Raw genomic sequence first — 15,737 nt, forward strand, 5'->3', positions numbered from 1 at the left:
TCTTCTTTTATGTCTCAAGCCATGGAGATTTTTTGGAAAACTAAGCTTCATAAAAAAGCTTTAAGATTGCTCAAAATGGACCTGCTTTGCTCGCCAAAAATGCATGGTGGTTTGAATATTATAAACATCAAATTTCATGTGCTGGCAAGAAAGATCACTATGCTCAAAACCTTTTTTCAACAAGAGCAGCCTTGGTCTATCATGTTGGCAATTCTGTGTGGTCGGATGCGCACAAATGCTTATGGTCGCTGGTTGGTTGATCCATCGGAAGTAGTGCTTGGCAAATTTCAAGGTAAAATCCCTGGTTGTCCATTTTCTACTTCTTTGATTCAGGATTGGAAGAAAGTGCTCTCTCGCATCAAATGGTCTCCCCATCCTGCTTCTATAGCTTCCTCGCTTCGAATGGAAAGCATACATTGGAGTGCTGTTTTTTACTCTCCCCTTGCTGTACAACAACCAATCAGAGCTTACAATCTTATGAAATTGGGCATCCGGTTCATTGACGACGTAGTGGATACTACAAGGCAAATTCTTTCTTTTCCGACAGCATGCCAACAATACAATCTTGGGATGCATCATAGATCTATATGGAAAGCTATTGCAGATCTCTTACACCCTTTCATTCCGATTCCAACATTGGATGTAAGAGACGGGCTTCAAGATTGGCATCTTCAGTCTTCAGGTTCAAGATTATCCTCTCAATCTTTGCATCTATTGACTTCTATACAGGCTTATCCTCCTCCATGGATTGCTCAGCATGCTAATTCTCTTTGGCATCTGGATAAGTCTTTAGCTTGGTGGAAAGCAAAACTGACATTGATATGGAAGTTGAAAATGCCATTGAAACATAGACTCTTTCTCTGGAGATGCATTGTCGGTATTTTTCCAGTGGGAGTGAAATTGGATCAAAGAAGGATTGCCTCTCCTATTTGTCCAAGATGTCATCATACTACTGAGAGTGTTCCGCATTTATTGTGGTCTTGTTCATATTCCAGAAACCTTCTGGACAAGATCTCCTATTTTTTATCTCTCAGATTTCCTGCACACAGGTTCTACAAGTTTTTCTGGATGTTTGTCACCTTATCAGCTTCTTTGTCACAGTATTCTCTTTTCTTCCATTGGATCAGATACTGGGCCTTATGGACCCTCTGGCTACAGCGAAATCATACATATCTGAATTCACCCCTTCAGCACCCTTATGAGTTCTTCCTCGTTGCGGCAGTCCTTATATGATGCCGTGCATGAGGGAGATTTGGATGTTTCTTGTGTTCAGCTTTTCTTTTACTGTTTCTGATGGATAGGGCATAGGCTCTTTTCTTGAGCACTGCCCTGATCTTGCATTAGAACTATTTTACTGCTGTTTTTAAGTTCTAGGGTTTAGACATCCTCCTGATGTCAAACCCTTTTGTACATTTATGATATAATGCAGTTTTACAAAAAAAAAAAAAAAGTGTGTGTGTGTGACCACACCCATGTGTAAGTGTGAGTGAACACACCCATGTGCGTGTGTGTGTGTGTGTGTGTGTGTGTGTGTGTGTGTTATATTTTCATAAAGTCAATATACAAGACATTAGACTCCAAAGGAGAGCCTAATGGAAGCACACAAGAAAGTTTACATAATCATATTCTCCAGAGTGGAGAATATCCAAAGATCAAAAGCACTCGAAGAAAAGCTGAATATAACAATTACTGGTTTTACTAAAAAAAAAGTGTGTGTGTGTGTGTGTGTGTGTGTGTGAACACACCATAGTATTATCTAGATTTATCTTTAGTGTGATGTAGACCTTTTATTTTTTGTATGGTCCTCATGGCCTTATCTTCTGTACTTCAGAGGCTATTTAATAGCCCCCGTCTAATGATAACGTGTGCATCTATTGTGCATCTACATTTGTGTCCATGACTCTCACTCTCTTGGTGTCGACTTTCCTCTTCTCTCTCCTGCGCTATTTCTTCTCCAAGCTCTGTATTCGCCAGCAAAGGAGCTGTTACATGGCAAATGTCAACTAGCCATGTTGTCTGCTGTATCATGACTCCCTTCACTCTCTTGGTGTCAACTCTCCCCTTCTCTCTCCTGTGCTCTCTCTTCTCCAAGCGCTCTATTCACCAACAAAGGAGCTGTGACATGGCAAATGGCAATCAGCGACATAAGGCAATGACACAGTGCCAATGAGGTGCGAGCTCAAGTGGTAGAGATGTTTTGCTAGGACTAGGAGGTCCTGGGTTCAAAACCCCACATGGTGCTTCCTCAGCGGCAACGCCTAAAAAAACGCCTGCAGGCAGGCAGGTGCCTGCAGTGAAAAATAGTAACTACGGGAGGATCTTGGGCCAAAGGCCAGTCCGGTTTTAAAAAAAAGCCAATGACACAGCATGCACAAGTTGCTGTGGATCACACTTGCACAAGCTTTCCTGCTGCCGGTTCCAAGAGGATCCAAAGGCACTGCCAAGAAGTCCTGGAGTCTCTGGCCGGTCGCTAGCCTCAATGTTTTGTGCCAATTGTCCTCCATGTGGGAGGGCCCTGCTGTAGGTCCAAGCTTGGCTGCAAAAGGTACCCATGCCCTAGCCACAGGGCCTTTCTGGTGCCCTTGCACTTTACCTACAGTCTGCCCTCCCGATTTAGAAATCTTCAGTCTAGTCAACTCTGATCACCCTTCCCTGTAGATATATTTAAAACCTCTGGTGCTGGCATTCTGTAGAAGAAATACAACCTGCCCCTGCACTTACTGCAAAGAAAAATAGCCTAGCATCATCTATATAGCAAAGAGTTAACAGGGCTACGCCCTGTAAAGTACAGATGGCAGTGGACAAGCTCTGCACTTTTCAATCCTCGCATCAAGCTTACCAGGATGGCTGCCTAACATCCAGCAGACGTCATGAGTGAGTGGTCTGCTCAAACAAATGCCAATAGTTAGCATGTCTGCTGGGCCTGAGGCCCAGCAAGCCCATATATGGTGATTATGCAGTCTTAATTGTTGACCATGCTCTCCATGCACTCCTAGATTTTACCGGAAGGGCTGCACAGCTCTCTCAGCTCAAATCCTAAGGCCTGTAGGAGACATTTCAAAAGCCCATACCTAGTGGTTTAAATCAGGCATCTACAAGAATACACCTTGTTTTGGGCCAAATAGCCATGCTTGAGTCTGTACAGTCACAGAACAGCAGCACAGGTGATACAGATATGTGCACCCACCCGCATGCCAGTATGGAGAACAGGTATTAGCCATTACATGGAGAAATGTAATTGAGCTCCATCAAAATACACATATTGCTGCCTACTTAGTGGCACTCAATCCACTTTTCAAAAATAAAATTTGGTGTTCCGACAGGATTCAAATATACTAAAGCTTAACAGATTGGTAGAGGCAAGATTCCAAAAACTTATTACACAAATCTCAACGTGGACACTTGAATGTCCATCTGCAAAGGTTCCGTCTAAACTTAGAGAAAGTTGAGTGAAGGGCAAATTTTTTAAACATAAGTAAATTTTAGCTGAGCAAACAAACCAGAATTAAACATTACCTTAACGTAAAATGGCCCCAACCGAATCAGACATCGCCGTAACTGCCACAAGAAAGCAATGCATAAGTAGCTTGAAGTAGACTTAACTAGTCTCAAGTATACTCTATCACAGCTTTGGCAACAATTAGTTCAGATCTTGACTTAGGTCACAAGATCTACATGATACCTTGTAAAACATGGGTGCCACTTTACATACCTTTTCTGCTCGCTTCTGTATGTCTTTTAGAAGAAAATGCCACACACTCAACATGGTCACTTCTGCCATGATATAGGAAGCTCTATAAACCACCAAAAGAGGACGGAAGTTGTAGAACTTTGTGAAAGCATAGGAGTTTGCTTGGCTTTCATAATGTTTCCTAAGTTCATATTGCTTTGTGTGGATACCACGAGCAGAAGCATGCAAACCCTTGCTGTGTAAAGGAAATCTGCCAGCCAAAAAAATGATATCAAGGGCAATTTCAGGTTATTTCTAGGCCTTAGCACAGATAAAATGCATATGAGTGTCTACTCTCACAAAGCTTAAAACATCAGAACCGTCATGCACATCAAGGACCAGTTCATGTTATTTCAAGATCTTCACAGGGATAGAAATGCACATGACAGTCAACTCGCAAAGCCGTAAACATCAAATCCATCAAGAATTGCTTTGACTAAATGTTACGATTCTAGAACTAATAGAAAATCCTAGCACGAGGCACAAAGACAACATGATATTCTAATCATCTCCTCATGAAGCATTAAGTGTGAGAGATTATACTAAAAAAATTTGAATGACTTTGTATGTTCTCCATTATGGTGTGTGTTTATCCATGTGCCCCCACAAGACATTGGCTCATACTGCTACTCACATGAGAGAAAAGGCTACCACGCATGAACCAATCCACTCATCTCTACTCAATACACTTCCCAAAGACACAGCAACTATAAGCAAGCAACATGAAAACCAGATCTCAAACTAACTAGAAAAAAGGAGATTCAGTAAAAAACTTGTTGCATAGACTTGTACCCACATCTCTGAACATATGTGATGGTGACTGCCATTAATATTGCAACTGAAAACTGCATTTTCTTCATTAACTTTGCATGAACCACTTCTGCTAGACCAAGCTTCTGCACATCATGACAAATGAAAACAAGAGTCTCAATATATGCGACCAATATAACAACTGTATTTGCAATCTAAAGAACATGTACCTACATTTAAATTGAGACCATGCGTAATGAATTTCATGTCTTACACTCCAGAAATCTTGGGCGCCATAGAGCGGTACCAAATGAGGCACAATACAGCTTGGTTCACAAGTTTGAGCATAGATTAAATAAACAGACCGAAATGAGGGAGTGTGCTTGACCAGCCATCCTCCACAACTACCCAAAGGAGGCACAATACAGCTTGGTCCACAAGTTTGAGAATGGATTAAATAAACCGACCTAAATGAGGGAGTGTGCTTTACGAGCCAATCTCCACAACTACCCAGTCTTGTTGTCAGTCTACAAAGATGTAATGCAATTGCCACCATTGGATCCATCTGCTATTGTGTGTTGGCCATTTGTGAGCCCTAACTGATAAAGGGACGGAAGCAAGAGTAGCTCTGAGGATTAGCACCGCACATAAGAAAAACAGGTGCATGCTATGAAAAGTTTCCAAGTCTCTAAGGTAATTACCTATGAGAATGAGCACACTAGGAATAGATGGGGCAGGATAAGACAACAATGTGGATTTCAGCACAAACAAGAGGTGCTGGTTTAGTGTAACCGGAGGGTCTCTGGAACCCACCTAATATCATTAAAGCAATGAAACTCTTCTCTTCCTTGGAAGATGCTCCGAAGGGGGGCACAGTTACGTGTGCAAACAACTGTAGTTATATCGTTAAAGGAGTTGGAAAGATTGAGCTCACTCCTGCAAATGGTGGGATGATCATCTCTCTCTCGTGTATTGTATGTACCAGGTATCAAGAAAATCTCCTGTCAGTTTCGGCCATTGCTTGGTCTGGCCTAGTGGTCCATTTTATGGATGACAAATGCACTATACATGATTGCAGTGATGGGGATATTATTGTTGCATCCGATACTTTATGTCATGGTCTTTACAAACTTGATGCATACGAGAGAGTTGCATGTGATGCACATGCAGTGTCTAGTACATCTATTGTGAGAGATGCAAAGCTATGGCATGTTAGGTTTGGTCACCTCAAATTTACTAGTCTACTACGCCTGCAAAGGCATGATATGGCCATCACTTGATGCACCTGTCAAGCATGTCTATGAGGGTTGCATTTTGGACAAAATGCATCAGGCACCATTTCCCAAGGATGGTTCAATGAGGGCTACCCAAAAATTGCAGCTTATACATAGTGATGTATGTAGTCCCATGATATCTCTACTTCGTTACGTTCATTGATGACCTTTCCAGATTCAGCTGGGTCTATGCTATGAAGCAGAAGTTCATATTTACATGCTTTAAGCACTTTGAGTGCATGGCTGAAAATGTATCTAGATGTAAGATTCAAACTCTACGTATAGGGGGGGGAGGGGGGGGGGGGGGGAGGTACATGTCGAAAGAATTTAATGCATACTTGTTGGAAAGAGGCATTCAGCAATAGTGTACTATGCCTTGTACACCTCAACAAAATGGTGTTTCTGAGAGAAAAAATAGCTCTCTCGTTAAAATGATACGATGTATGGTCAAGGGCCAAAATCTGCCTCACAGAAGCAGAAGTCAGACGTATTTACGTGCTTTAAGCACTTTCAATGCATGGCTGAAAATGTATCTGGATGTAAAATTTAAACTCTACATACAGATAGACGGGGGGAGTACATGTCCAAAGAGTTTAATGCATACTTGTTGGAAAGAGGCATTCAGCAGTGGTGTACCGTGCCGAAAAAGATGATAATTATACTAATTGCAATTAAGAAAAGATAATGATAAGCATACACAAAAGTCCATTGCATTATGAAACTCCAAGTACAAAGTATATAAATAGGCCCCTTGGCTTTATCTCCAACTTTGACCTAATCTATCCTAGTCACACCACAAGTGGCCCATGACATCATTCAATCTCTATCTCTCTTGGAATCTACCCTTTCACCCTTACATATACCAATATAACCTTTGAACACACACACCATACAATTTGGCATTGCAAATTAAACACAAATTTTAACACGGCTCACTTTACCATCAGTTTCTTACTTGAAGGCACTTCAAGTGTCATCTTGAACATTCAAAGATAGACGTCGCAGAGCCAAGAGCAAGGGCAAGAGAGCAAAGACCAAGGACATGTAGCCAAGGCATTTGGATCAGCGGAAGAAGCAGTGAATCAATTAGAACCCGCAACCCTAATGTGGTTTAGAGCGTGCACAAGTTGAGGACAGTCAAGAACATTTTGCACAGCCATGAACCTTTTGCTATACATCAGTAGGTAGGCATGCATGAGTAGGATCTAAGTTCACATTCAAGAACCATTGTATATATAATCATCTTTTGCAATATGAAATAGATCAGGACTACATCTCATGTACTATGAGATACGAGGCAGATACCAATGCCTGTTCTGGGGGGTTTTGGCCCACTCTCTAGGATCATCAACTATGAGGACCAACGATGTCTACACCTATTTCTCTTGGAGATGCGTCACCACCAAGATAGGCTATACCGAGCACAGAGACCAAAAGGAGACATTGCAAAGAATCCTTAAATGTGCATGCACCACTGTCGGCTGTTTTTCTTTGGCCCACGTGACTACTCGTTTCGCCAGATTTTCCTTGTAGATGGCTGCCCAATTTATTTTCTCTCCTGCTTCTACTGCTCTGAGCAGCCTGTAATTCTTGTTTGACATGTCCTCCAGCTTTCCCATGAACATTACATTCTGCAAGAAGAAGACAAATTGCTCTCTCCGGGTCTCATCTACCACATTCTTCACCTGATGCATGTTGCCTGTCTTGGGGATTGCTTCCTCCACACTCGGCTTTATGTTCGTGTCCAACGCCCCATCCGTTGGCAACCCTAGCGCGTGGTGCACTGCGAGCTCCAAAATCTTTATTGGCTCCTTCCCGCGACATGCACGGTGTTCATCTCAGGAAACTGATTAATCAATTTGCCCCCATCCTCGAGGTCCTGCAGATCCTTCCACCCGCGATCCAGCAGCTTTTCGAAGCCACATTTCTTCGCCCACTCTACGTGTTCCTTTTTCCCAATATCGGGGACCATCATCGGCATGCAGAGGCTTCTCTCTGACCTTTTGTCAAGCCTTTGTGTCTTGTTGATCTTAGGCATGGTTTTGTCTTCACAAAGAGTGTTGTGAATCGGTGAGAAAGCTGGGAACAAGAGAGCAGGCTGTGAATGTGTGCATTTTGGCTCCTTGTGCTCTTTTTTGCGATGCTTTTTTCTCTTTCCTTCCTTCCTTTCTTGGGGCGTTGTCATTTTCAGCTTCACGCTTTTCGATGTGACTTGACCATTGATTCATATCATTCCCGTCGTCTTGGATTAAAGGCATTAAACTTTGCTCGCCGCCTCCCCACCTTACCGTTGCATGTGGAGTTTTAATGATATTGTGACAATTATCCTCCATGCAGTCACTTACGCCGATATCGTGGCCATTTGCATTGCTGGCATGGATCTAGTTAACGTACACTTGGTTGTTTGCTTCTTTGCTGACCTGGCCTTGTTTGGTTGCAGAATTGTGATCTCTTGCGGACTGGCCAACCCTGTGGACTTCTTCCGTAACTTTGTTGCTTTCTGGGTTTTTCCGCGTTAACTTCCGCTAGTGAGATCGTGCCACAACAGATGCTCCAGACCGGCTTCTGGTCCTCTGCTTCTTCTTCTTCCGGTGTGACTACCACCGGTTGGCCCATGTATTTTCTCATCGTAAAGCCGTTCACTGTTTTGGGAAAAGATATGCCATCCAGGCCTTCTAGTGTAAAGGCGTTCTGACTTACCAGGTCTTTTACCATGAATGGGCCTATCCACCAAATCTTGAATTTTCCAAGGTGCGATTCCAACTTGGAGTTGTAGACCAATACCAGGTCTCCTTATTTCAAAATTTTGTGCTCTCAGAGGGTAACTCCGTGACACCTGACTCCCGAAGGGTGTCCAACAACCACCTAGGTACTCGAACAGATCGTGGAGCCTCCTGCTGTTGCGGGGGCTCTACTCCAGCTGCGGGCTCAACCTCCTGTGCTGACTGAGGTTGATCAACTAGAGCAATGGTCTGGGAATCATCATCAGACTCTTCTAGATCTCCAAGAAGTGGCAGCTCCTCGACAGTGGATACTGGAACATGCTCATCAAAGACCACATCCCGACTGACAACAATCTCGTTCCTGTCTGGATCATACAATCTGTATCCCTTGGAAAGAGAATTATACCCCACAAATATAAGCTTGCGGGATTTGGAGTCAAGCTTCCCCCTCTGCTTCTTCGGAATATGTACATACGCATCACTCCCAAAAACACGGAAGTGCGAGACATCAGGTTTCCTGCCAAAGTATGCCTAAACAGAGTCATATTAAGTACTGAAGTCGTTGGAGACCGGTTGAGGGTATGGAAAGCCGTTGCCACAACCTCTCCCCAAAATGGACGAGGAAGATCACGATGCTCCAACATGGTCCTTGCCATCTCCACCACAGTCCTGTTTTTGCGTTCTGCAACTCCTTCTCTGAAGGCGATCCTGTATTGGCCAGTTCCCTCTTGATGCCATCGTCTGCACAAAATCTGAGAAATACAGTCGAGGAGAATTCACCCCCTTTGTTAGCCCTGAGAGTCTTTACCTGCAATCCAGACTCTTTCTCCACCATCACGTGCCAATCCTTGAACTATGCAAAAGCTTGGTCCTTCTGTGAAAGAAAGTAGACCCACGTGAATCTGATACAGTCATCAACAAGCAGCATAAAATAGAGAGATCCTCCCAATGATGGTGTCTGCTAAGGTCAGTGTGAATCAACTCCAACGGTTTCGAAGCCCGCCTGGAAGCATGCTTCGGAAAGGATTCCCTGTGCTGCTTACCACGTATGCAAGAACTGTAACGTCCTTGCCTACTGCCAACATCTGGCAAGCCAACCACCATCTGGTCTCAGAAAGCTCGCCGCAATGCGTCCACATTTAAGTGGCCAAAACGAAAGTGCCACAGATCTCCGACTTGAGAAACTGTCAACGAGGAGAGTGCAGAGAGCTTGTAGATACCATTCTCCACACCGCCTTCCCAAACTACCTGGCCAGTCTCACGGTCCCGTAGAGCAACTGAATGCTCCTCAAATTCCACCCGAAAGCCAGTCTTGCATACTTCATGCACTGACAGAAGATGAAAACCCAGAGCAGGGACATAAAGAACACGGGAAGCATGCTTGCCCCCCTTGCCGTCGGGAATAATCTCCATCCTGCCCTCACTGTGTATCGGAATAGTGGAGTTGTCGCCAATAAAAATGCGACCTGACTGCCGTTTCAGATCCAAAAAGAAGTCACGGGACGGAGTCATGTGCTTGGAAGCACCACTGTCAAGAATCCATTCCCGGGTATCCTTCACGGTGAAGCTAACTGCCTCCTCGTTCGAAGACGATGAAGTCCTTCTTCATTGATAGTAACTCCCCTTCCTCTGCTTCCGGCCTTGTAACCCCGATAACGATGAAATCACCAAGGTCATATGACTCCAACACAGACTCCATCATAACCTTCCAGTTGCCGTAATTGTTCCCGTCCAACTGACGGTCCACTGGGAACGTGGGGAGAGTCGGGATCTTCACATGCCTCTCAACCATCTCTAATAAATCTGCCATCGTGGGGATGTAACTGAAAAGGGTGGGTGGGTGGGAAAAAAAACTCTAAACCTGCAAGTGGCTGTCCAACACCTTAGCCCGCCTTCCTCTTGCAACTTCTCTTCCCGAACAGTCCAAACAGTCCACCAATCAGCAACGTAACAATCCCCTTCTTGCTCAGAAAACTCCCAAGATCTTTCAAGAGCCTAGGGCTCTGATACCATGTCAAAATACGCAGCGGAAATGATAACCAAATCTGAGACCACAAGAGCAAGTAGAGTGCAGAAAATAGACAGCACAAGAGAAGGAGAGAGATAGGCGTATAACTCTTCTCTATACACAAGATTCCGAGGAAAAACTGAATACAATAGGTGGGGGGCCATGGGGCCATTTTATATGGCCCCATGAGTGCAGTCGGCCAGTAGATGGACAGCCGACTGGACCTGAAATGCCCACGACCAGAAAATACAGCAGTCAGCCAGCAAATCAAAGTCGGCCCTCACTCGTGTGCAGTCGGGCAGCAGCAGAGAGCAACTAGGACTGCCTGTGACCAGTCAGCCAGCATTCTGGTACAGCTGACACGTCCTACACTGCCTCCCACACCCCGGAAAAAATAGGAAAAAATGGGGAAAAAATACGGGGAGTGAGGAAAAATGATAAAACACCTATACAGGGCGGGCACACCCACAATAGAGGCCCTAGTGTCTGATAAAGACAGGAGATGACTTCTAACAGTGGCATCGGAAGATGAGGTGATGCAAGCTCTGATGACAAGCGTGCTACTGTACCCGAGGGGGTAGATGAAGAGCAACGAGGGTTGCCATCCCGAGTAGTGGTGGTGGTGGTGGTGGTGGTGTAGTGCAAGCTCTAGTGACAAGGGTGCTGCGTGCGTGAAGGGTGCAAGCTCTGTTGACAAGGGTGATGCGTACCTGAAGGGTGGTAATAGGAGCAGAGAGGGCTGCCGTCCCGAGTGGTGCAAGCTCTAGTGACACGGGTGCTGCCTACCTGGTATGATGTTGATGGTGAAGCTAAGCAGAGAGCGGGCTGCCGTCCCGATGTAGAAAAGAGTGGACTGCTGTCCTGATGGTGAGAGCTGAGGCGAAAACGCTGATATTCTCTATTTATAGCAGAGAGGGCTGCTGTCCCATGGGCTGTGGTAAAACGCAGATGATATGCTGATGTAAGCAATGATGTGAGCTCTGATGAAAGCACTAATGTAAGCCCTGATGTAAGGCTGAAGATAAACTCTGATGTCAGCCCAGATGTAAGCGTTGATGACAGGCTGAAAACACTGATGTAAGCCTGATGTGAAACACTGAAGACAGGCTGATGTAAGCCTGATGTGAAACGCGATGTCAGCCTGATGTGAAACACTGAAGTCAGCCTGATGTAGGCGGCCTATACCAGCAGATGTAAAACACAGATGATAGCAGAGAGGGCTGCTGTCCCACAATGGCCTGTATTAGCAGAGGGGACTGCTGTCCGGGTAGTGACCATATGGTACCGGATATGACAATGAAGTGGTACACAATGAAGAATCATAGGGCAAGGCTATATATACTAAAGGGGGGGGGGGGGTTGCTTGTCAGTCAGCCTAAAAGGTGTAGGCCAGCAGCCAAGACAAAAAAAACCCAAATAAAACATAAAAATACCCAGAAAATTCCCTTTTTAGGGCTGGAAAAATATTGTTTTTCTCACATGGCATCCCTCATGACCGTTGGCCACCCTAGGTCTGCTTGCAAATTTTCCGGGCTGTGATTCCTCCGCCCATGTGTCCTCCTGTAATGCCGCAATGTGCTTCTCTTCAGACCGCTTGCTGCTCATGATCCGGGACACACCTGCGTAGGATCTGGTCTATGCCTCTTTTGTGCAGCTGTCCGGCAATCATGGTGAAATTTCTGCTTCTTAAGGCAATCCTCTTGTATTTGGCAGCATTGGCTTCTTTCTACAACAAGGTATCACCCATGAAGAGAATCTCCTTGGAAGTTCAGATGCGGGTGATGAATCCTGCAAGGTCGTCGATGATGCGGGAGCACATCAACAAGTTGCAGGCTCTTCAGCAGGAAGTTCTCCAAGCAAGGAAAGAAATATCATCAGAGGATATGGCCATAACGTTGCTGTCACGTTTACCCTCTCAGTACTCAGCCTTTTACTCTTCGTTGATTACCAGTGGCAGGCTCAACACCATCACATGGGAGGAGCTTGTGCCCATGGTCTTGGACCAAGAAGAGCCATTCACGAATCCTCCACAGGGCGGAGGTTCTGAGGCCTTAACTGGCCAACGGTCAAAAGGCCATAATAACAAGGGCAAAGGAAAGGCTTCATTGGACAAGTCTTTTGAGAAGAAGCCCAACTCAGATCGAGAGAAACTGAAGGCCAAGAGGACCTATAATGATTGTGGCGAGAAAGGCCACTATCGGTTGAAGTGTCCCAAGCGGACTGGGAAGAGTGTTGATTCTTCAGCTTCAGCTGCAAAGACTCCGGCCTTCGTGCACTTAGAGATGATGGACACGGATGCTTCATCTTCTTCGAGCGAGAAGGCAATTCGCTTCATCACAAAGAATACTCAGGAGTGGATTCTTGATAGTGGTGCTTCCAAGCACATGACTCCTTCGCCTGACTTCTTTCTGAATCTAAAACGGCAGTCGGGTCGCATTTTCATTGGCGACAATTCTACCATATCGATAAACAGTGAGGGCCGGATGGAGATCATTCCCGATGGCAGAGGGGGGAAGCATTCCTCTCGTGTTCTTTATGTCCCCGCACTTGGTTTTCATCTGTTGTCAGTGCATGAGGTGTACAAGACTAGCTTCCGGGTGGAGTTTGAGGAGTATTTTGTTGCTCTACGGGACCACGAGACTAGCCAGGTTGTTTGGGAAGGCGGCGTGGAGAATGGTATATATACAAACTCTCCACACTCTCCTCTTTGACAGGTTCTCAGATTGGTGACTTGTGGCACTTTCACTTTGGCCACTTGAATGTGGATGCGCTGCGGCGAGCTTTCTGGGACCAAATGGTGGTTGGCTTGCCATATGTTGGCAACAGGCAACGACGCTGTAGTTCTTGCATTCGTGGTAAGCATCACAGGGAATCTGAAACCGGCCTCTGATAGAAAACCAGAGTGCGGTAGAAGCAATCACCCGTCCACTTGTAGTCTAGATGAGAAACAAAACACAGATTGGAGCTAGAGTGCCCAAATCTGAAAACACAGCGACACCTGTTGGCCCCAAAGCTTGGCGCCCCTTGCGGTATTTCTTTATTCAATTATAATAAAATGAATGGCTGAGTACAACACAAAGACCAGCCAAGAGTTTACACCTGTAAGTCCAATCTGACGGCCCACAAATCCTTCTCAGCACAGAGGATCTATGCACACAGATCTGTGTCTTCAAACAACACTGTGCCTCCCTCTGATCAGCCAAGATCACTAAGCAGGCCAGCCATGGGCATACATCTGGCATAACTCAAGTGCATGATACATCTTCTCAGCTCAAACATACATGTGCTGTCCAGTCTCTGTCTCAACCCTTGTCAATCTGCCATACCCCTCCTCTCACAAGGGGCCAGATAACACATATCTGCAACAGACATCAAGCAGTAGAAAGAGAGATAGATGGACAGAAACAGAGCTTACCAAGTTCAGCTCGTGAGACAATACTGGAGGAAGCAACAGCACCAATCTGTACTTGCAGGCACTTGTATCCACAACCCTGCTTCACACGTGTGCTTGTACTTGCCTGTATCCTCCTCCTGATGTTCACTCTTATGCTGTCCTTGAAATTACAGATCTGAAAATCAGCACTGTACCCGTCTGTACCACCTCGGGATACGTGCCAGGAGTTGTACTTGCACAAACAGCCGGCTGTCCACTCTTGTACCTGCCTGAATCAGAGTATACAGTCTGTCCAGCACCTGTTTGCGCCACCTGCAGCAGCCTGCAGCAACTGTACTTGCTGTACCTGGCTGTCCGTACACTGTACGGCAGCCATACAGTGCTGTACTGGCTGTGTACTTGCTGGTACAGCCTGTACAGGGCCTGTGCGCAGGGAATCCTTGCAGCAGCTTCTATGCGCAGCCAGCAAAAACAGAGGAGAAAGAGAAAGTACTTGCACAGTTCTGGCCGTACAGTGCTGTACGGCTGATTCCACTCAGAAAAACAGCAACATCCCTCCAGAAATCTGCAGTCGACTTGCTCTTCAGCTCTCCACGTTTTGTCTACATGCGCTTGAAGAAACTCCACGATTCCCTTCCTAAAAAGCTAGAGAGAGAGGGAGGAGAGAGAAGCACTACTCCAAAAGTGGCTCCTCCCCAAAATTAATCCCTAGGGCCCCAAACTTTAATAAGTTCCTAGGGCCACTAAGGCCTAGGGGCAAACTTTAATAAACATTAAAGTTTAATGTTTCTAGTTCCCCCCTTCACACCTAGGGATGTCCACACATCTTAAACTCTGTCCGGGCACCCCCCATGTGAATCATAAAATATTCTGACTCTGCAACCACCATGCCCACACTTGTACTGTTCCATTTTCACAGGGCCATGACATACCCCCCTCTTGAAAAATGGCAAGCATCCTCGATTGCATTCTGGTGATGCATCAAAATATCCAGAGTGAAATATACAATATGGCAAGATCAGCGTCCCAATCTCTCTAAGCCATACACATGTATCAATATTCACTGCAAACCAATGGCATAGTAATAGTCCAAGTTGTATACCACTGTGAACCATACATATCCACAAAAATCTCCATGTGACTAGTACACATATATCATAGAAGTCCCATAAACAGATGTACTGTCAGCCTCACTACCTTCGGGTGAGATAAAATCTGCACCAAGCGACCTCTAGATGTCATCTGAGCCTGTCTATATCAAGGGAGTGGAGGTGCTACCCCCCTCTTGAGCATCAGGTAATGCTCCAGACCCATGCTCTGCTGAACCTGAATGAGGCACAATAAGAGTCGGCTCTAACTCAAAGGCATCGAGATAAAGCTGCAAAACCTGAGGTGAATCTGTTAAGTCACCTTCCTCCATCCACTTCGCATCCATCGGTGAATAGTTCTTGAACTTCACAAGATAGCGACGGGAAACTTTACCTCGTACCTTCCTTTCTTTATGTGCCAGTATCTGCTCTGGAATCAGAACCTCATCAAGTTCCTCAACTTCCGGTTGCCTCATCTGATACATCCTCAGGCACATCCCCACGGAAAGGTCTAAGAAGACTCACGTGAAAAGCATTGTGAATCCTCCAGTGATCTGGTAACTTCAAACGATAGGTTACCTCACCAATCTTTTCCAAAACCTGAAAAGGCCCATAATATCGCATGCTCAACTTAGGGAATAAGCGCTCTTTACCCTTCATCTTCTTGAGCCTAGCCTTTTCAAAGCGCAAAAGAACCCAATCACCCAATGCAAACTGTAAATCACGTCTGTGATGGTCTGCGGCTTTCTTTTGCTTCTGCTGAGTTTTCT

The 15,737-nt window shown here is 45.4% G+C and overlaps 1 protein-coding gene across 3 annotated transcripts in view; it reads right to left on the minus strand.

Moving 5' to 3' along the window:
* Nucleotides 1-15,737, minus strand: part of LOC147604085 (Protein kinase superfamily protein) — a 140,646-nt gene that overhangs the window by 85,828 nt on the left and 39,081 nt on the right. Inside the window, exons 2-5 of one of the 3 annotated variants that reach the window (XM_086795436.1) lie at nucleotides 4,527-4,626; nucleotides 3,901-3,941; nucleotides 3,713-3,774; nucleotides 3,517-3,558 (exon numbers count right to left, since the gene is read on the minus strand). In XM_086795436.1, coding sequence (XP_086651562.1) covers nucleotides 3,517-3,558; nucleotides 3,713-3,774; nucleotides 3,901-3,941; nucleotides 4,527-4,626 — 245 coding nt within the window. Of the gene's footprint in view, nucleotides 1-3,516; nucleotides 3,559-3,712; nucleotides 3,942-4,526; nucleotides 4,627-15,737 lie in introns of those variants that run through there. The other 2 variants (XM_086795435.1, XM_086795437.1) reach the window with 2 other exon arrangements.

This window comes from Cibotium barometz, chromosome 62, assembly GCF_041138505.1.
Source record: "Cibotium barometz isolate CiBa-2024 chromosome 62, ASM4113850v1, whole genome shotgun sequence".
NCBI classification, from domain to species: Eukaryota; Viridiplantae; Streptophyta; class Polypodiopsida; order Cyatheales; family Cibotiaceae; genus Cibotium; species Cibotium barometz.